The sequence below is a fragment of the Mytilus edulis genome, chromosome 13 (assembly GCF_963676685.1).
Source record: "Mytilus edulis chromosome 13, xbMytEdul2.2, whole genome shotgun sequence".
NCBI classification, from domain to species: Eukaryota; Metazoa; Mollusca; class Bivalvia; order Mytilida; family Mytilidae; genus Mytilus; species Mytilus edulis.
Window position 1 is genome coordinate 36,996,350 of NC_092356.1, and position 23,085 is coordinate 37,019,434.

At 31.2% G+C, this 23,085-nt stretch overlaps 1 protein-coding gene across 2 annotated transcripts; it reads left to right on the forward strand.

Annotated features, from left to right (window-relative positions):
* Nucleotides 1-4,009: 4,009 nt before the first annotated feature.
* LOC139500925 (tumor protein p63-regulated gene 1-like protein) lies at nt 4,010-19,981 on the forward strand. Of its 2 annotated transcripts, none has more exons than XM_071289825.1 (7): nt 4,010-4,391; nt 8,280-8,371; nt 11,255-11,431; nt 12,760-12,907; nt 13,565-17,796; nt 18,790-19,375; nt 19,666-19,981. In XM_071289825.1, the coding sequence occupies exons 1-5, from the start codon at nt 4,101-4,103 to the stop codon at nt 13,772-13,774; spliced, it is 918 nt and encodes a 305-aa protein (XP_071145926.1). In that variant the 5' UTR covers nt 4,010-4,100; the 3' UTR covers nt 13,775-17,796; nt 18,790-19,375; nt 19,666-19,981. The 2 variants fall into 2 exon arrangements, with proteins under 2 accessions (XP_071145926.1, XP_071145927.1); XM_071289826.1 differs by having other exon boundaries at nt 12,772-12,907.
* The last annotated feature ends 3,104 nt before the right edge of the window (nt 19,982-23,085 follow it).

Sequence of the window (23,085 nt, forward strand, 5' to 3'; positions counted from 1 at the left end):
AAGTAAACAAACTGGAATGTCTATAGGAGACATTTAAAATTGCAAAAAATATGTGTGTTTAGAAGAAGTTTCGTAGGGGACAAAGACAAAAGTCCCCTACGAAACAGTACACAAATTATGAAAATAATATCATTTTAAAGAATATTTAAGATTGCACTTTTTGTTTACAAACAGGTCTATTATAGAGGTATTCAAAATAACTCTTGAAATTAAATTTTAGACAAGTTGATTTTCCATTTTTTTTTAGGTCTGAAATGTACGCTTTTATTGAAAAACGCCCATATCTGCCGACCAGTTAAACATGTTAAAACAAGTGTGAAAACTGTTGCTCACTACTTAATTGTGATGAGAAAAAACAGTGTGGTCTCGGAAGTATTCTATATGTTGTATGTCAAAACTGTCCTTTCAAAAACCTTATATTCACTGGGAAAAGACATCGTCTAGCAGAAAATAAGCAGAAGGGGTGCAAGTTTGGGACATTAATACTAAAGATTCAAAAACTTAGTATTGTACGGTAAGACTATTTATCCCATATTTTGAAAATTATCACACCAGTCGGAACAAGTAAAAATATTTTCAAATTAGAGAAAAGGAAATGAACCACACAAACTAATACTGGTCATAAATTCGCCGCTGCTGTCAGTCAGTCATAGATGGCACTAAACTATAATACACTTAAATCAATTAACCTTGTTCACGGCTGGAACAATAGTTTAATATTCATACACAGTTTTTAGACTATAACAAATTAAAAATAAACAAAAATGATGTTTCACGATCATTAATCCATCGCTACATTTTGTATTCTAACGGTTTTTTTTTTTCTTGTAATGGTGTTTTCTTTCACGTCCGCAATTTCGATGTTAAAAATAGAACACAAATCTTTAAATAGATAAATGTATAAATAGTATATGGTTTGAAGATTTATACATGGCTTAGTATCCTAATAGTATTGATTCGTATGGTTGTCTTCTCAAAGGTATTGTTATATATATATATATTTGGGTAAAAATTAACCGAATAAAAAAAAATGTACCCTATCTGAAAGTAGCATCTCAAATATACTATAGCAGGCGCGGATCCAGAGGGGGGGGGGGGGGGGGGGTGTTCCGGGGGTTGGAACCCCCCTTTTTTTGACGATCAATGCATTTGAATGGGGACATGTAGTTGGAACCCCCCCCCCCCCCTTTGTCCTGGAAAAAAAGATAATAACAAAGATGACAGTTTGTCTGCGTGTTTTACTTGTTAACTTGAAGATGTATTAATAACTACACGACACTCTTTCAAGAATTTGTAGAATCATTGATATAATGTTTGTTTATATATGCGATATTAAGCAGCAGTATATGGACAGAACACGTTCTGTACTGATATAGTACCAAAACACAAGCTATTACATGTTCCGCTGCTAAAAAATCCGTTTTTTTTTTTCAAAAGTGGCCAAATCATTATCGGAACGGATAAAAAGTGTAAACAGATGACTTACAAGATAGTCTAAGAGATTTATGAATTCGTTACCCAAAAATGACAAAGTTCAACTGTCTCTCATTACAGCAAATATTAAAAAAGATCAAAACCTTGACCACATGCAAACAGACAGCAAAGTACGTTCCATGATACAAACTGTAGATGTTTTGCGGAATAACTTTAAATTATAAAGGGCAGGCGCGGATCCAGAGGGGGGGTTCAGGGGGTTGGAACCCCCCCTTTTTTTTGACGATCAATGCATTTGAATGGGGACATGTAGTTGGAACCCCCCCCCCCCCCCCCCCCCCTTTGTCCTGGGTTAGGACCCCCCCCCTTTTAAAATGGCTGGATCCGCCCCTGAAGGGGCGGACGGACGGAAGGACGGGCGGTCAGATGGAATGACGGACGGATAGACGTACAAGGGTAGTTGAAGGGGGCATAAAAAATATAGCTTCAATTACATCTTTTATTGCGTCAACTTGTTGACAGTAACCCTGATGATTTCTATTTTTAAGTTTTTACCATTTTTGCGTTCATGTACTTAAAACGTATTTTTGTCTGAATTAGTAATTGTTTTAGGTATGTATATTATTAATGAACATATATGTACCACATTTTTTACAACGTATAATTTCTTTTTAACATGTTCCATAAAAGAGGGGTTTACGGAATACAGAATAATGGGCAAAAATTGCAGAATAAAATGCAAAAAATAAAATAAAAATAAAAAGTGATTAATGGGGTGCTAAAATATAAAGAATAAAGAATATTGGTAATACTAAATAAAAATTTATGATAATTATCCAGACTCTTATGATAAAAAGAATCTATCAATACGAAACACATAATCATCGTGCATAATCAACACGAAGAACGTTGGAAATTATAAGCATGATAACTTGACGTTATGTAATAAAAATTACGACGTCACGAATTTTGATGGGTTTTTTTTGGCCAAAATGTTGTGTTTGCGTCGCTTCTACAGGGAAAACGAAGTCGGTGACCATATTTTTTTTTAATATCATTTAATTCGTAAGACAAAGAAGAAAAAAGTATTGATTTAAAAAAAAATTCTATGGAGCGGTTCTCGTGATTTATACCAGAAACCGAAAATTGTAGAAGGAAAATATAGATTTACCCTATATATTCAATGTAATTTAGTACCCTCTGGGACCATTTTAAAACTGGATTTTTCTTGAAAACGAAGTCGGTGACATATACTTTTTTTTTACATTTTCTGATGTATATTTTCAATATCTAATAGAGTTCTAAATTTTGAAAAAATCTATGGACTGGTGTATTTACTGATCCTTGACCTTAACCTAATCTTGAACTTTACATGATAGCCGACTTTCTTGAATTCACATTTAATAATTTCATAAATAGAAACGAAAGTAAATGCAAAACGCAAAGTCACTAAACAGTAAACTGAAAATGTGAATTGAAAAGCTCAGTCAACAACGAATTATACCAAAAAATATACCATTTCGGAGTGCCTATCTGTTTGATTGGGTTTGTGCAGCACAATTTTTTTTTAGCTTTTATTTAGATTTTGAGGACCATTGTTGATCAGTCATGAATAGAAGCTTTTCTTTTTTCCTTGCTTCTGTGGTATCTTTTCGCCATTTAAAAAACCCCGCTGTATGAGATGTTCCGTCATTAGTTTTCGATTCACTTTAATAGTTCAGCAGGCTTTAAGTAGGCCTTTTGATTTGCTTTCTTTTCATGATTGATCTCATCGTAGGTAAAGAACCGACAAAATCTAAAAACATAAAGGATATCAATTTTGTCTGATGCTAAAGTACTTTGGTGATATCCATTTGACAGGAATTTGTATTTGTACATCCCGTCAATCAAAAATACAAAAATTATCATACAACAATGACACAATGTCATTGTTCTATGCTAATTTTTGTATTCTTGTATTTCATTTTTGCTTATGAGCTTTATCTATATACCTTTTTACGTTTCTTTGATACATATGACGTGGCTTTGTACTTAAACTTAAAAATCCCGTCATTGTGTTATTGTTCTGTGATAATAGAATATTTGTATTCTTGTCATTTATTTTTGTTTATGAGCTTGGTCTATTTGCCTTTTTGTCTTTCTTTGATACATATGACGTGGATCTGTACTTATATATATATACATCCCGTCATTGTGTTATTGTGCTATTATAAAAAAAAATCTTGACATTCATTTTTGCTTAAGTGCTTTGTCTATATTCCTACAAGTCAGGATAATGTATACCCTACAATCTGGACATCTAAATCCACCTCTGATAAGACTAATATTATTTTTATATAACTTACGAAGGAGTCCCGCTAGATAACGATCGAACCTAATCGGTCTCACTAATTAGCAAATAAAATGACAAATATTGTCGGATTTTGAAAATCATTGTGCTAATTGAAGTTCGTGATTCAAATATTTGTTTTTCAAAATTATTTTTTAAGATGACATAGAATCATAGAACTCAAGCGGGAAATATCTTGGACTAAAATAAATGATCACGGAATTGTGAAACATCTTTTAGCATTTGAAAGGTAAACAATCTTCCGGCGGAAGTGTGACTCTGACGTCAAGGATACAAATAAATTTGGCATCGCAAATCTTGCACATACAATTTCGAAATGGCAGACGGCATAAATCCACAGAGTAATTTTGTTGATGAGCACCTTGACGATGACAAGCCACCAGGAGGCAAAGAATTTAAAGGAGCAACCCTGCAAATAGATGCTCCATCCACACAAAACGGCGAAGAACCAGGCGTTGGCTATGCTGGACCCGGATCCAACTTCAACAGAAATAGACCAGGTAGTGTGATTGGTAGACAGAGTGTAAGAAGCACAGCAAGCAGAACTTCAATGAGACCAGGTGTTATTAAAACTGAGCGCATGTCTGATCAATACTTCTCTTACAAGGTAAATAGAGGTCTTAAATTATTCACAAATTCTTTCTTTTCCATCCCAAACCTTCCTAAACTGACTTGTGAACAGAAATATTGTTACTTTGGTCTTCTTCAGAATAGCCATGAAACCCAAATCCAGGTCCGTTAGCGCCCAATTATGTTGCACCCTACATGTTCGCCTTAAATTTTTGTATTCTGTAGGTGTCGCTGTTGACATTGGATTGTCTCCCTTGTAAATATTCAAGTCTCACATGTAAATATTTCAGAATCACTCTGGTAAACAACTCACTTGTACTTTGAAATATATACTTTTTTGTGGCAACTGTGCTTAACATATTTTGACAAAAATTAAAAATATAGAAAATTTAAAAGAAAAGAAATAAATATTAATTAATGTTTCATTAATCAAAATGGCGTGACTCGCAAATAAAGTCACCCAACAATCGCATTAGTGTGTCATTAGAGACGGAGACATTGTCGTTTTTTTCTATTGACAATAAAAGTTACAAATCAATTTTTTATTCGTTTTGTGTTTAATGACTATGTCTATGTAATCAAGTTGCTTTCAAGGCGCGACGGCCATAGGATGTGTCGGCCATACTGCCACATCCTCCATGGGACATTTGGCCAGACATTGTGAAACGTATCGTCCACACTTTAAATTTTTTTTTTATTAAGGTTATCATGGTTATTACATAAAATATAATAATAAAATAAGTATTTATTAATATAAATAACATACAGTGTTCCAGCTAGGTTTTCAAAAGGGCAGGGTGCCAATCCTGAAAAAGGGCATTTAACGCGCGATATGATAATATGAAAAGGGCATATTTTAATAAAAGATGTTAATCAAACATTTGTGTTTATTCGTTGAATCACAGGTTATACAAGAACAACATCTTTAGCCCATATAGAACTCTATCTTTCTACTTTTAAGGCTGAAAAACTTGTCAAGCAGCTTGTCACACAAGTTTTTTTTATCATTGCTTGGCACAGTTGAACTTTATATGCAGTATGTTTTGAAAGGAGATCTGTTTCATACTGTTTCTATGGTCTACCACATTTTACCAGTTTCACCTTTCTACCCCTGCTGTGCTTGATGGCAATACAGCACAAAACAGCTGTGCTCAGTAAATTCACAATTTTAGGATATAAAGCAACAGTGAAAAATAGTATCAAAAATAAAGAATACAGAAAAAGATGACCAAGGCACCCTACCAACACTGCTACTAAGACCCTCTTTAACTTTTCCCATAACTCAAAATAAATACCTAAACATATATATTCTTATGCAAGAAGTATGGAGACACATTTTAGAATATGTAAATGGGTTACTCAATGCTAGGAAAAAAATCAGATTGAGTTATCTTTCTTTATTCGGGTGTGCTCCTTCTTTGGAGGATTATAAACAGTACGTAAATATGATGTTAATATGATCACAATATGGCCGCCGATTTTGTTATTTTCGTATCAAAAATGAAGGCAGTCAATGACAAATACGTCTTAATTTTCTGTTTATTTTACAGAAAACAAGTAAAACAATGTCTTCAACGAGTTTATAATGGTTTTCAAACTTTCTGTCATTACGTTTCTTCCATGAAACTACGGTAAACATCGCAAATTGTGCCCAAGTTGTTGTAAGCACATTTCTTCAAAATAATTGCCGACTGACCGATTCTATTTGAACGAATTAATGTTGATGATCATTAATGACCCATCCGATAAACGGATTACCTATAACAACAGATTATGACACCAGTTGTAACCATTGATTAGCTTGGGGTGGTAAACAAAGTCATAATCTTTTCCCCAGGTAAAATTTAGTAATTAGCGTATCATATCAATACGCAAATTAATATGCAATCGATCTTCAAAAAAGGCAGGGCGCCCTGGAAACTGTAAAAAGGGCACAGGGCGCCACTCGGAAAAGGGCGGGCGCCGCGCCCTCTGAAAACGGCCTAGTTGGAACACTGACATACACTGCATATATGCGGATACATTCTGCACAGTGGAAACTAATGTCAAATAAATATGACCGAAAGTACGAAATATGATTTAAATGAAAAACTAAATTAATAATAAATTTGTAAATACCTGTATTGCAAAGCCTGTGTTACTTTTTAGACTGCTCAAACAGCTTGTATTTTTACAAGAATTTCACTACCCAATCAATGTATGTTTGCACTCCGCTTGAACTCAGCTTGGGTGCTGTGTTTTTATAGTGATCTTGAATTGTATTTCGATTCCTATTGAGTTTCTTGACCAAACCATAATTAATACAAGTTTGTGTTCTTCAAAGAAGTAAAAATAAGCAATTAAAAATCTTCTTAAATTTAAAACTTAATCATTACTTGATTACCTTGTTTTATATTTCATAACTAATCCGATAGTTATAAATTTTGACAGATATTAGTCTCCCATTCAGATATACTTAGTCATCGGAAACATATTTGTGCATTTTGTTCTGTTTGTTATACGCAAGGTATCAAAAAAAAAGTTAGAAAACAATATGAATTTTTAAATATTTTATAAGATTATACACATTCCTACATGTATATGATACATTTTTATGTATATATATAATGCTTAAACAAATGATGTAACAAAATTAAACATGATAAATAATGTAAAAACAGTATAGTTTATTAAAAAGTTATAATATTAATCTATAAGCAATGATGAATATCAAAATATTTCATATTAAAAAAAAAAACATGGACGATATGTCTTTACAAAGTATGGTCGTTTTTGTACTGTGGCCGTTTCATCTATTCGGGTTATGGACATTATGGCAGTATGGCGTTACGTCATGCATCGTTCAAGTTTTGGCAAGTGTTGCTTCAAGTGTAATTTGTTGTCATTAACGTTTTTTTGTGAACATTGAATAAATCTGAATCATGTTTTGGATAGTCTGGATAGCATGGATAGTGAATTGTTAAAAAAATAAAGTGACATTCTGTCAACGTTTTTTTGTTGTTGTTGTGTTGTCTGTTGAATAAATCTAAATCATGTTTTGGTTAGTGTATAATTAACTTTATTTCATTGTTTCAATACATGCATAATAACCATGATAACATACATAAATGTACATGACATATATAAAGTGAGATTCTGACAACGTTTTTTTTTTTGTGAAATTGTGTTGATGTGTTGAATACATTTTAATCATGTTTTGGTTAGTGCATGTATTGCTATAATTTTTTGTTTCATTGGTTTCAGCCCAAAGGGGTCAAGCTGTTAAAAGCAATCATCTTTTGTGTTTTTCATTTAAAATCTTCAATTTTTTACTCATACCAAGCTTAATACATGCAGTATTTACATCAAAGCAATTTAAAACAACAATCATCATTTTCTAATTATTCAACTAGAATTTGCTTTAAAATTGGGTGCGAACATGTAGGGTGTGAATGAACCTTGGGTGCGAGGTGCGAACATGTAGGGTGTGAATGAACCTTGGGTGCGAGGTGCGAACTTGTAGGATGCGAAAGTGTATTGGGCACGAACGGACCTGATACCATGGTCAGGTCAGAATGGGTACAGGACATCAATAAAACATGGCAGGGCCCCATACCAAGCCAAAACATCCTTCAGGAAACACTATCAGCCTGCACGGTTAGCCACTAGTCCGATGCCCCAGACTAGTAAAATTTTATTCGGACTAGTAAGCTTTTGAAAAATTCTGTTTGGCCCAATAAGAAAAATGTCAGAATATTGGTCTTTTGACTAGTAGTTGAAAAAGTTTTTGGTGCAGACTGCACTATTACATGTATATCATCTTGAATATATATTTGATATTTGCTATATGCTTGAATGATTGATTCTATTTAAAATGTATGATGTGTAACATCTTTATTCTATGTCGTCATCATGTACATGTATGTGCATTTTCTTTTTCTTTCAGGAGTCAAATTTTGATAAGGCTATTGACAAATGTAAGGAAGTTATGAAAGACGATTTAGATGGCAAGATATTGGGAAAGTATCTTTTGACTGAGTAAGTACAAATGTAAATATAACATACATTTTGTAATGTTAATTTTCACACTGCATTGCTACATAACATTTTAAGTTAAACTATATATATTTGGTTTTGCATGTAATAAATGTTAAAGGTGTTCTATTATTCCATGCAAAATAAATATTAAGAGGAAAATCCCAAGAAGGCAATGCAGTAACATAAACACATGTCAGTATAAATAGGTGTACATGTATATGTACAGACCACACTATAAGCAGCTAAATAAAATGAACAAAAAAAGGATTGGGTATATTTTGAAAGTCATGTATTGATACCTTCGATAACTATTGGTCTCATTATTCTGCAATGACATTTGCTAAACTTTAAACTGTTTTACTGGACTTTTTCTGATTCAATTCTATTATTCTAAGGATCAAAACTTTTTTTAATGGCCATTAATCATGTGAAAAACAGTTTAAATGAGTTTGGCTATATTCATTGATATTACAGATAAGACTGTAAACAAATAATATTAAGTGTGATACAATATATATATATTCTCATGGAGATGATGATCGTTAAATTTTCATGTTTTACTTTACCCTAATGGTTGCCAAGATTTTTAATTTCAAAATTGAATACGAAAGAGTGGAAAAATTGCATAAAAATGAAAAATCAGTTATTAATTTGGAGATGTTAGCATGGTTAGGCAGGCAGGCCGCTGTCAAACAGTGTCTGTTCATTAAAATGAAAATCATTTGACAAAATCTTTTCAAGTTTAGATGTATTGTTTCCGCAGGGGTTTCACTTCATTTTGTTTGAAGGGGCCAATTAGAGATTTAAGCAGGCCCAAGCCTAAAAGGGGGGGTTGGGGGGGCTTGCCCCCCCACGATTTTTTTAAAATTAGACGCAAAATCCTGCATTCTGGCGCATTCTGGGCATTAAATTATAGTTCTGAAAATGTCACTTTTACCACTAGCCCCCTTGTTTTTTTAAACAAAAAGGCTTAAAAACCTGCATTCCTGGCATAAAACTATAGTTCTTAAAATGTCATTTCTACCCCTCAATGATTTAAAAAAAAAATTAGACACAAAATCCTGAATTCTGGCCATGGCATAAAATTATTATTGTTCTTAAAATGTCACTTTTACAGTAATACTGTTAATGTAGGCAACCTAAAGTTTTTCTAAGTCAATGAATGAATTATTATCTAACATCACCAAGTCAGAAAGTATAATATTGAAATATTTTCATTTTTATCACTTTAATAAGAGATTAATTATTATAATGATTGATGGGTACAATTCAATGACACTTATGTATAACAACTTGTTATCCATGCCAAAATAGAGTTCACCAGCAACAATCGTCCTCAAAATCTGATTCATCCTCAGAATAAAAAAATACTACATTGAGCATCATAATTTATTTCTGGCTTTATATTGTTGATAAAAGGTTACATGTACATGTAGTAGCAAAAACTCTGAACCTGACAAGAGGTTAATTTTATTTAGATAGGGACTTGGGACAATAAGAAAATTATGGTGCTATTTACATTTAAAACCAGATTCTTGTCCTACCTTTGAGGACCCCTAAAAAATTTGGACAGCACTTCCCCTGCACGCAGCAGTTTTAAATATCCCCCTTCCCATTATCCCGGTGGTATGAAAAGATGTGTAAAGAAAGAAGAAGAAGAAGTGCTGGTCAGGCTCATTTATAAGAAAACATGAGCTTCCACTTCTTCTTAATTTCATTTGATAGCTTTTAAAAGGGTTACATACCTCACAACTGAAAGTATTATGGCCAGAAATATATCTATGATTTGGAACGGGACCTGTCAATGCAACTTTTCATCGATGTACCCTGCCCCCTTTTCGGATGCTCTGTAGTTGCCGGTAGATCGACGGGGCCAGTTGTAGACATCAATTAAACAGTAAAACTATAACGTCATTCAAACTGTTCCAAATCTTGTCAAACTACATAGTAATCCAAACCTTTTCTACTCTTTGACGTGGTAGTTGTTAAAGTGAAAAAAATCATGTAGTGTTCTGGGTGCTCCGTAAACGGAGGGATCTACGTACATACATACATAATGAAGACTCGAGAGCTGCGAGGGTACATACTATTCATTCAATCATAACAACGATAAACACGTGTGTCAAACAGGAAGTCTGAAATAACAGCCAATGAAAATCGTCGTTGCAACCGCATGTCGGTTTAAAATATATACACAAATCTTCGAACTCCCTCGAACTCCGTTGTCATGATTTTGATATAAAAAGATCTCATAAAAAAAATAGGATTTTTTTTTTTTTATTCAGGACAACTGAACCGGCCAGAAATTGAATTGAACAGGTCAAAATGGCCGGCGGCCGGTTCTTAATGAAAACACTGGACTTTCCTGTGACTAAACATGCTAAATGAAGCACAAGTTCAATTTTGATGATTTTAGCTATTCTCAATGTTGAGTTGTTGACCATTCAGTAGCTTAACTGTTCAGGGTTCTACCTCTGCAGGAAAATCTGGTTTACTGTCACTTTGACAGCCTCTTGTTTGTTTTGGAATCTACAAATGTATGTGTCCAATGATTTTATACTACATGTAAACCAATATATCTTTCTTGTTCAGTTGTTGAATAATCTTCATGTTCTTCCAAAGCGATTTCATCAAGCATGGTCATTTTTTTAGTGACTCGCAATTAAAAAAATCAGAGGATAGCAAGAAAATTTGTTGTCCGTTAAAATTCAAATGTGACTGTCACAAATTCACAATATTAATTGAATTTTATCAAATGGAGGACTGAGATCAAACAAACTTCTTATTGATTATAAAAAAATGATCAACTTCATTACTTGTTGAGAAAAGTAAAAAAAAATTTAGAATTAGAGTAATACTATTAAGTACATTTTACATTTTCAGGATTGACCATTGGAATAACGAAAGAGAAAAAATTATATTGTTAACTGAAGGATCTATTTTAGTATTCAAGTACAACTTCATATTAAACAAGCTAGAAGAATGGCGACGACTATTGCTACACATGGTTGACCACATTGCTATTGGAGATTTCAAATATCCTGACAAAAGCCTTATGCCGTAAGCTTAGTTTAAAAAGTTAAAAAAGATGTTCTCATGAAAACATGGTAAAATACATGAAATATAAACACAACCAACCTTTTACTGACAAAAGTCAAACATATTATTCAGACTTTAATCATAACTAGCTATATAGTCTGACAAATGAAGTATGTGGATTCATTTATTTTCGTGGGTACCAATTTTCGTGGATAGTAGTTATATTGCATTTTCGTGGATATTTGAATTTGTTGTTTTGCGAATTTCTGCAAACCAAGCCTTTTGAAAGTATTAATTCGTTGAACATTTGAATTCGTGGTTCACCTTTACTCATGGAAACAACGAAAATTGGTATCCAACGAATAGTAATGAATCAACAGTATACATACTTTCCTGTTTATGATGTGTATGTGTAAACAAATTAACTATGTAAAAAGATACCTTCATGCAGTTTCATGATCTTACAACAGAAACTTAGAATCTCTGAATTTAAACAAGTTGTCTGTGTGATGAGCTACTAATTGTTGAAAATAGCTGATTTAATTGGAACCTTTATTATTATCATACGTCAATTAATTTTTTCAACATCGACTTCCAGTTTAGTTTCTTGTCAAACCAATAAATCTTCTAGGCAAAACAATCAGGAGATACAATCAGGACGGGTCCAGCTCGATTTCCATGCCTCAAGGACGCGTATACACGTCTTAAAGAGAACCCTGATGATAGTACTTTTAGATGGAAAAAGTTTTAACAACTACTAATTATTAAAAGCTGCGTTTAATATTGATCTCTATAGAAATATTGTTATCAAATATTTGATTGTCAATTTTACAAAAAGTAAAGTACTGTCAATTAGTTTAAAATTGACAAAAAGTAAAGTACTGTCAATTAGTTTATCATGAAAATCAGATGAAACTACTGCAGAGACTGAAGATTATTTTGTCCTCAACTACATTTACATGTCGGAAATAATCCATTGACATGGTACATGTATTCCAAAGGCAAAAACTTTTTATCAAGTTTGACTGGAAAATAGATTTTTGCAATAACAACACAAATTGCATGACGCAGTTGGAAATTGTTGATGTCACATCTGTGCATCGTAACAATACTTGTTAGGTTTCTGTCAGATGATGTTGCATGCACAATGTTTATGTAGTAACACCACTCACCATGCACTATCAACAGGCATGTACATGTGTTGTTACAAAGTTTGTGTAGTGTTAGTCAATGTTGCATGTTTGTTTGGTATATATATGTTATGATGGAGGTAATGCTAACCATATCTATATGCAAGTTTATGTTGTAACACTCACAAAGTATGTAGCCTGGCAGTTCACTGCCTTTAGTCTCCTTTTCAGGGACAGAGAACATGGTGGAATACAGATTCGGTGGAACAAAAATGAGGAACCAGGCTGGGCACAGAAATGGAATCCATTTTGTACAACTTTGCCGTACATGACATTTTCTCATCACCCTGTCTTGTATAATCCAAAGGTAGGAATAATGTAGTAACTTCTAATTATGTGTATACAGATACTTTTTATTTTAACACACACTTAAGTGATGTACAATCAACAGTACAAGATGAAAGTTAAAAAAAAAAGATGCAGTATGATTGCCAAGTAGACAATATTCCACTAGAGACCAAATATGACAAAAGTAGATGTAGGTGTTCTTAATAATGTCAAACACAATTGACTCCATATATGCACTACAAATATGATTAATAACAAACAACATATCTGTCTGTATGGCAAAACATGTGTTTAAAACATAATAAGAAGACATACACATCTGTATGACAAGTGCAATTACAAACAAACAATATGTACAGCCTTACTGCCATGTCTGTGAAAAGAACATAATTAGAAGCAACTCATTTATTAACAATTACTAAACATGAGGTATTAATTAACAGTAAGCACAGTTGTTTAACAGATAACTAATATTTTTACAATGAACTATCAGTGCACAGTACAAACCTGTGTAAGGAAAACAAACTCAGCAAACAATTACCAACACACACATTGAAACACAACACACACACACACATGTGACAAAAGAAGAATTAACACACAACACATCAAAAGGACAATAAGAGTTCAGTATCAATAAAGTAATCAGAAAATGAATAAGAAAATATCTTTACAGGAAAATGAAACAGTAACGTACAACGTAGATGAGTTTTATGAACATTTAGTCCAAGCTGTCAGCGAATGTTACAAGAAGAAAAGACCTGGAGAGAAAGTGACAATCTTGGAAGGTCCTATACTTATTGAAAGCTACGCAAGTATTTCATCTTTAATCTACAACCAGAGTGGACTCGGGTTCTTCATGGACAGGAACGGGATCTGTTTCTAGACATGTATTGTTTTGATTGTTTTTGTTTATATGTAATATTTTCATTGCTGTTTCCAATTTAATACCAGCATCTAATAACACAAGATGCTACAGAGTCTAATAGTTGAATTAAAATTGTATGAAATCAGGTTTTTTATGCAATTAAGGCCACATGCTGTAAAATGGATCAGCTGTTAATCGTATAGGTATGATATACATGTACACTTAATAATTGTCATTAATTAAATAATTTATAGAAATATTCTCATTTTTTAAAAGTACATTGGGTTTAAGTGATAATAGTAACCCATTATAAAGGTACTTATAAAAAATGTATAGCCGTTTTAAATATGGCCATATGCCTATATCAGTGTTAATTGTTTAGATTGTAAAGCATATATTTATTTATTTGTTTATTTATTCAGTTCCTTCATTTGTTTGAAAAAATTAAGAGAAACCATAAAAACATTAATTCAGCTGAAAATGGAAAGTAAAAAATGAGAAAATCACCCAAAGCAATCAACATGTAGACCAAATTTTAACTACATGTACAAAAAAAAATTATATGAAATTTCATCATAACTTTCATTTTTATTTGCTGGACAACTCATTCCTGATAATCATTATAATTACACCTTTGACATTCTGTCAAAACAGTGTGATATGAATTTTTATGCTTATGACTGTGTAAATGTTTGTTACTTTTAAATTGTAGCAGCTTTCTAAACATTTTAAAGCTATCTGAGTGTTTATCACAATGATTATAGTTAATATTAATAAATAAATTGTATTATTTGAATTGCATAATTTAAACATCATTTTTAAAGGTTTGAGCTAAACATTGTCTCTGTAAAGTAGATTAAAAATATATTGTGAAAAATATTATGAATTGACTGGTTTCAAGATAATCATATCAAAGAACTTTTTTTTAAATCTAAGTAAACTAAGATTCAATGATAATTTAAACAAATTATAATTCTAGTTTCCCTGCTCTAGTAATTAAATGGTAAAGTTTATTTATTTTCTACAGCATAGTTGTGTGCCATGTATCTTTATTTTGTGTTCAAATTGTGTATTTATTATTTTGTTAAAGATTAATTATTTGAATTATTAGTTATAGGTATACTGTATACTGTACAGGACCTCTTTGTATCTTTCACATAATTAAAAAAAATAGTCGGAGCTTCTTTCTACAAATAAATAGTGCTGCCACTCTTTTCAAAAAAGTATTAATGAGTAAGTGTATGCACAAGTCGTGAACATTTCAATATGACTTCATACAATTTAAGTTGCAAGATTTTTTTTAAAAAGAATTTATATTCAAAAAGTGCTGTCATTCTTCAAATAGTGCTGGTCTTATCTTATTGCTAATCTGCATATAGAGTTATATCCCTTCTTTATAAATAGATATTCATTTATATGGTTTCAGCTTTATTTTTTATCTGTTTTACTCGAAAATATTTTGAAATAACAAGAAACTAGATTGTTCAGTATTTTGTTATTTTGATGAAATTCCATACTTGAAGGCAGCATTTTACAAAATCAAAAATTTTTGTTTAGATATGTCTGACAATATTAAGATGTAATTTGGCAATTTGTGTAGTTGAGTTGCAGTCTCATTGGAGTGTACCCAGATCGCTTTTTTACCCCTGGACATTTTGTAACGATCATGACGATTGAAAACATTGAACAAGTTAATGTGCACCAAATTTAGGCTCCAAAACATTTGATGTTGAATAAAAGGGTTATGCAATAACAAATACTAACTTGATCATGCTAATGAAACAAAACAGAAAAGTAATAATTTTAATTATTTAGTTAGTATTAATGCAATTTTGTGTATGTTTTACTAAAAATAATAGCGATGCTATTAAGAAATCCAGCATAATTAAATTAACAAAAAAGATCTTTTCATCCTCTGTCATTAAGGCAGGGTTGTAAAAAATGTCACTAATGCAATACCAGGGAATAGGATATTTGGATTGATAAAAAAAAAATTGACTTGAAAAAGCAAAATATGAGCAATAGTTTCCAGTCAACTTATTTTTTAATAAAGCTTTTTTTTTTCTAAATATTTATACTAAAAGCCAGAGCATTTGAATCATTTGTGCTGAATCAATATAACTGTATTTTTTACTTTAGAAAAATCACTTCCTTAAATAAGTTGTATATAATTACTAAGTGATATATGACTGTGTCATTGTTTTTCCTGTCTGTTTAGTTCTGTTTGTTTTTAGGAAGAGAGTTGATACATGTATTGAAATATGATTTCCCTGAACCCATGTGCCGGCTACCTTATAAATTCCTATCTTATCATAATCAAACTTTATATTATTAAGCATCACTACATGTTCTTGAATGTGTTTCATGTACTGTCTTTTTCTTACTTTTAGATTTGCGATACTTGACAGTCAAAGAGTCAGTTTAACAGTAGGTGTATAAATCTTCCTGTTGGTAAAGGCCTTTCCATAAAATATACTCAAGACCCAGGGAAGACTCTTGTAAATTTATGCTTTGAATATGTTTGGTTTTTATCAACTGTGTTTTTTATATGAGACAAGATAGTTAATCTAGTGTTAAACGGACCTGGAGGCCTGGTTGATTTGTATTTGAGGTTTGAACGGGTATCAAGTGCATTATCGCATGAAAATTTAAAATTTCTACTAAAATGTCTTTCTTTGATATCTTGGTATATTTTAATGGCATAGTCCTGAGTTAAGATTTTTTGTGTGTAGTCTTTGTGTTAGTGTTAAATATACATATTGTTGAATTACTCAGAGATTTATAAGATGTGTAACTAATTTTATCATTGTAAATATATACATTAAATGTTAGCTGATATGACTTTATATGTGATTTTCTATGCAGTAGAGCATAGTAGAACAGTAATTTGTTGTAATACGTGTTTTAAGAAATCCAGCATCAATTTTCAAGGTCATTCCATCTTAAGTTCTTATTTTTTGCTTGAATTTATTATGCATATCTATGAAAAAATGTTGTGTTATATAAGTTTAGAAATTGATTTTCCATGACATCTTTCTTTGTCATACTAAAACTAAATGACTTTTCAATTATTTGCTGAAAGTCTTATATCAAAACATTTTTAATTGTATGTCTAAAAGGGATTTAGTTATGTACAGAAAATGTTGGTTCCATTTTGACAAATAACAGCAAATGAAATAATTTTGTATATTAAAAATGGGTCAACTTGAACTTAATTTTTGGTGGAAAATATTGAAAAAACTCATGATAAATGGAATAGTTACAATAAAGGGCATGTGGGAAATTTAACATATAGGTTGTATCATGACCAACATATCTGTCAGTTAGAGGAAGGCTAAGATAAATATGATTTGATAAGTTTGAAAGTATTTTGGATTTTTGAAATCGGAATAGAGCATTTAAAGTAATAGGTAAACTTTTGTTACTGCTATTGACTTTTTGAAATAGATTACTTGTATGTACATCTATAAAGAATTGTAAATTTTAAAATTCTGAATACATTTTCATTAATGAAGTCTTTCAATGTAGAATGCATAACGGATGAAAAACATATACAAAAAATAAGATTGGTTCATGATTTGGTTTCTGATATACAACATATTTTTAAAAATAAGAATTTCAGCAGTATTATAAAATAAATTAACTAAAATTTCATATGAAATGTATAAAGGGATTTGATTGAAAAATTGTGTGATGAAAATAATAGAAATGACTTATCCAGAATGTACTTGTGAAAAATGTTTTTAAACAGATTTATAAAGGGATTGCTGGGCATTTGCAATGCATTGCATAGGTAAACTCCAGAGAGAATACAAAATGATTAGAAAAAGTTGAAGTCCACTATTATAATATTTGCAATGCATTTATTTTCTATGATACTGTTTTATTATAATATCATATCTCATTTTTTTTCAAAGCATTTAATGAATGTACTCTTGAAATTGCTATGTAATTGCCTGATTAGGTATGTCTGCAATGTTTTTATTATGCAATTTGAAAGCTAAGAAGAGATGTCTTTAAGTACTTACTCTTATTATAGGGCCTAAATTAAAATATTGTTTGTTTGCCCTTTTCCGACCCTATGTTTTGAAACAGGGTAGGTAGGTAGGTAAAATATTTTATTTTTTTCCCCAAAAAAATAACTTGGCTCGGTATATTATTTGTCATGGGTAGGCAGGTAGGTAAAATATTTTATTTTATAGATACAAAATCTGCATAATGTCATTTTTTTGTCTGTTTTGTTTTTGCAAATAAGTTTTCCGCTGAGACTATTAGTTTTGAAAATAAAATATATAAGAGATAACTTTGTACTGGTACGATAATGTCCGGGCAGACATTATTACTAGTAGAAAAAGTCCCAAGAATGTTACAAATTTCGTGTGTGCCTTTTTTTCCAATAAAAATGCTATAAGACTTAAAACTCAATTGTCACATATTTTGCATCACATTTATTAATGATTTGTATGGAAAACTTGGCGATTTTACTGCCAGATATTCTCCACTTTACAGGGTTTTGTCACTTTTGGTTCATGTCAGATATAAATAATTTAGCGGCATCGTTAACATAATCATTCTGATATGCGGATTACAAAAGGCCATCCCTACATAGAATACAACGTCCGTTTACAAATTAGTTTGTACACACATTAATACTTTTGTATCAAACAAACTTTTTTGTAAATGAACCCTGCTCTTTAAGTGTAAAGGTACAGAATAACGTACTTCATATCATGATTTCAGAAAGCGTTCAACATCGATTTCAAACAAATGCTTTGAAACTTCAAATGCAAGTGTTCATGTCAAACGCTCAGGTGATACCAAACGGACTGGACCTTATACGTAAAGATAAAACCCGAGGATTCCGGTAAAAAAGTTTTGAGTGGGAAATACAAATATAAGATTTTTGGTAGGAACGAAAAAATAAAATAAAATAAAATCTTGCTGGTAAATACAAATAAAAGATTTTCAGGCGGAACGAATTGATAGGGTCGGTCGGTAAAGGGCAAACAAACAATATTTTAATTTAAGCCTAGGATAAAGCATGACATAGATTCTACTGTGTTGAAAGCCGTTCTTTGATCTATAATTGTAAACTTTTTATACATTGCAACTTGGATGGAGATCTGTCTTATTGGAACTCATCCCAAATTTTTCTTATTTATATGTAGTCTTATGTAGACGAAATTCGCGTCTGGCATACTAAATTATAATCCTGGTACCTTTGATAACTATTTATATCTACCACACCACCCAGTTAATAAAGATTAATAATAATAGTCAAATTTTCAAATTGTTCCACCCTCTTAATCATGCTAATAATAATTGCCCACTTGTCTATTACATTAACATTATATTGTAAATCATAAAATTAACAGGCAATTATGTTTTGTATTGGATCTTGTTTATATTTAAATCAGAGTGTCTCACATGATCATGGATTTCATACTTACATTATTTTATCTTGATTGTATTTATATGTAAAATTATACTTTTTCTCTTGCTCAGACATTTCCTTGCATTATAGATAAAATATGGTTGTGTATGGAAATGATCAAATAAAACTAATTTTAACTCTGGTGGCAAGTTGTCTCAATAGCAATCCTACCACATCTCCTTAGTGTAGCTTGTATTTGTGTATGATTAAGGTGGTACCCAACACTTTCACTAAAATTAATTTGGCTCGTTTAATTTTCATAAAATTTTGTAAAAGTATTTACTTTGACCCTTTAACAAAAATATTCAAATATAAAAAATTTTGAACTAACCGTTTTGTCAGAAAAATTACACTGGTTATATAGCAATTTGACAAACATCAATTTTGATCATTGAGAAGCTTAATATTCCTTGTACAACACAACGTAATTAAAACGTTTAGCTGATTTTACAGAGTTATCTCCCTGTAGTGTTAGGTACCACCTTAATACAACTACTTTTGACATTTTTTAATTGGAATTTTACACTTTGGGATTTCTTAAAAAATTGTCTACCCCTGAAACTTTTTATTCTTATCCATATTTGAAATTTAATGGTTTTATATCTACCAAATTCATCTTAAAACTTTTGACGAAGTTTACAGCGGAAGAAAGAAAAGTTTTCAGCTTATTTCAAAATTTAACTAGTCTGTGGTGTTGTGTAATTTATAATCAGTACATTTTATGGTGTTTGGCTATTGCCATATTGGTATACATGTACACTCACCCTATTTCAATAAATATGTATACCTCACAATAGTTTAGTTTATTATATCACCACTTTAAAACAGTGAGGGTTTACTGTTTTACTGGTGTCCGTCCGTCTGTCTGTCCCATGAATATTGTCATCACATCTTTCACAAGAACTACAATACAAGGATTACTGAAATTTGGTTTCAGGGTTTATATAAGTCAGCTACACTTTGTGATGTGTTTTCAGATTCATTACTCAACAACTTATTGTTTACCGAACACTTGTATTATTTTACACATAATAGCCAAGTTGAAAATTTTCCTCACATTTTTCTCAGGAACTACAATACAAGGATTTTTGAAATTTGTTTTCAGTGTTTATAGTCAGCTATGATGTGTGAAACTTTTTCAGATTCATCACTCAACAACTCACTGTTTACCGAAATATTCACAGGGGTATCATTAGTCCAGTCAATCTAGCATAAATTTAACCCTAACCTGAAAGTAATTGCAACAGAAGATTTTTAAGTTTTAATCTTTAGCATTATACCCCAAATATACACAGAAAAAAGTCCCATAAAATCTAACTTGAGGAAGACTAAAAAAATCACCATTTTAAATTCCTATGGAGATTTGCATTGAAAAGGGAGATAACTCTTGCATAAAAGGCAGAAATATCGATAAAAATTGATACAAAATTATAACTTTACCGCTACTATTAATCAGAATGTATTAATTCTTGGTTTTTCAGCGGTCTTCAGAGTATAACAAACAACTCCAAAGGTGTTTTCATATATTTTATCAAGCTATAATCTAGATTTCGTAATTCATTAGATGACCGTTTATTGAATTTTTCAACATGTCAAGGTGATGAATCTCAAATTTAATAAAAATAATTAAGCATGTATTCTTCTTTTTGTGGTTTAAAGTTTCTTTAGATAAGTAAGTTGCTGAAAAAAATATCATATACAGATATAAACAATACCAAATCTTCATATTATTTTTTCAAAATGGTTACAAAGCTTTAAATTTGCAATTTCTTTAATGAAAAATGCTAGAAAAAAAGAAAACTACCCATAACACTTCGGGTTTGTGCATTTCATGAGCAGAAGATCATATAATTTAGTCAAAAACAAACTTATAACCCAATCAAAGTATCATACATTACATAAATTTCAAGAAAAACAACCAAAAACTGACCAAAAAAGACTCATTTTTGCAAGAGTTATCTCCCCTTCCAATGTTAATTTCCATAGGAAAATAAAAATGCTGATTTTGAGTTTTCCTCAAGTTAGATTTAATGGGACTTTTTTCTGTGTATAAAAAGGGCATAATGCTATAGATTAGAACTAAAACATTTTCTGTTGCAATTAGTTTGAGGTTAAATCTTAGTTTGACTGGACTACATCAGTGAGCAGCAGCTCATCAGTTTCACTTGTTAATCAGTCTGTTTGACTTTTACATTACAATGCATTTACAGAGGTTAAATTGTAAAATGTTCTATTACATATGAAATGATCTATGCCTCTGATTCTAACATGGATATACATGTAATTGAACACAATTCTCATTACTGTCAGTGAAGCTCAACTGGTACTGAATTTCTGTCTTTTTAAAATCTTAGATGTTAAAAATAACCTTTTGTTTTCCTTGTGTGTCTGTGTTTGTTTTATTTCAAAATTGCAACATCCCATTGAGCAGACATTTCCAAACGCTGAAGAAAATGAGGAAAACATTTTGTTTCGATATTAATCGAATATTACACTCATGTTGAACACTTACTGATGGTGTGCTTAAAATTATATCCCTTTCCTACATCCTTAAAGGGAGAAAATTGAATATCCTTTCATTATTCTAACAATATTGGGTCATAACTTTGAAAGCACAATTCTTGAGGAAATTTGTAGAATACTACCTGAGAAGATGCATTCAGGTATATGATCCTGTATGAACACGTAAAAAGGGGGATCAAACTTGCTTCACTGTACGATATTAAGCAATAATATATTCCTTTCAGTCCATTAAAAATATATACTATAAATTCAGAAATTAATGCGTGCAATTATTATTGCGATTTTGTTATTTTACACTAGAATGCGATTTTAAAATTTGCAATACTGGTTAAAATCCAGCTTAATTCATATATAAAATTTCAAAATGCAATTTAAATTATTGTGAATATAACCCTTCGCATTTTACTCAATAATAAAAACATCCCAATAATTTAAAAACAAAGACTAAAATGTTTTTTTATGGATTCTTCATTTAAAAATGTAGGTACAAAATTTCTTTCTTAACGGATCAGTCTATTAAATAAGTAGGTATTACAATAAGGATTGAAATTGTTTCTTCTTGAACAGTTCAGTCTATTAAAATATGTAGGTACTAAATTTCGTTCTAAACAGATCAGTCTATTAAATAAGCAGGTATTACAATAAGGATTGAAATGTTTTCTTCCTCTACAGTTCAGTCCATTATAATTCAAGGTACTAAATATGGACTAAGAATGGATTCTTCCTGAACAGTTCAGTCTTCTTTGCAATGGGTAAGACTGACATTTCACTGGTCAAGTACTGATATAACTGTTCAAGTAAGAAATAAGTTCTGACTGAGTAAAAATTGAACTGAACAGTGATAAGCCTCTTTCTGAAATCTAAAGAAAATATAGACATTTTGATATTCTATCACTGAACTTTCATCAGTGGTGACCTGATATTGATGTTAAGTTTATCAAAATTATGAGTGAGCACATGTTCTGTTTAAATGTGACCAAACTATGTTCACACCATAATCCAAAATAATAACAATGTTCATTGAGTATTCAACTAGAATTTGAATAATGTTGACTAAAATGTTATGTTAGTTTTAACTATAAGTGAACATTTTTCAATGATTTTGAACATCTGTTATAAGTTTTAGTCACCAAATCAAAAGTTTATACAAATCTTACATTTTCTTTCTTATTTTATTTGTAATTTGCACTTATGGCCTTTAGTTTGAGAACCTCAATTGTTGAACATTTTCTGAAGTTGTAGAATACTACCCAAGAATGTGCATTCAGGTGTTTGATCCTGTATGAACAGGTAAAAAGGGGGTCTAACTTTCTCCATTAGCACAATATTAAGCAAGAGAATATCGCATTCAGTACATTAAAAATGTGTAGTA

Excerpts from the sequence above, each read along its gene's own strand:
- LOC139500925 (XM_071289825.1), top strand. The coding sequence starts at position 4,101 with ATGGCAGACGGCATAAATCCACAGAGTAATTTTGTTGATGAGCACCTT. Across the intron at positions 11,432-12,759 it reads CCTGACAAAAGCCTTATGCC|TCTCCTTTTCAGGGACAGAG; the intron begins GTAAGCTTAGTT and ends CACTGCCTTTAG. Across the intron at positions 12,908-13,564 it reads CTGTCTTGTATAATCCAAAG|GAAAATGAAACAGTAACGTA; the intron begins GTAGGAATAATG and ends ATATCTTTACAG.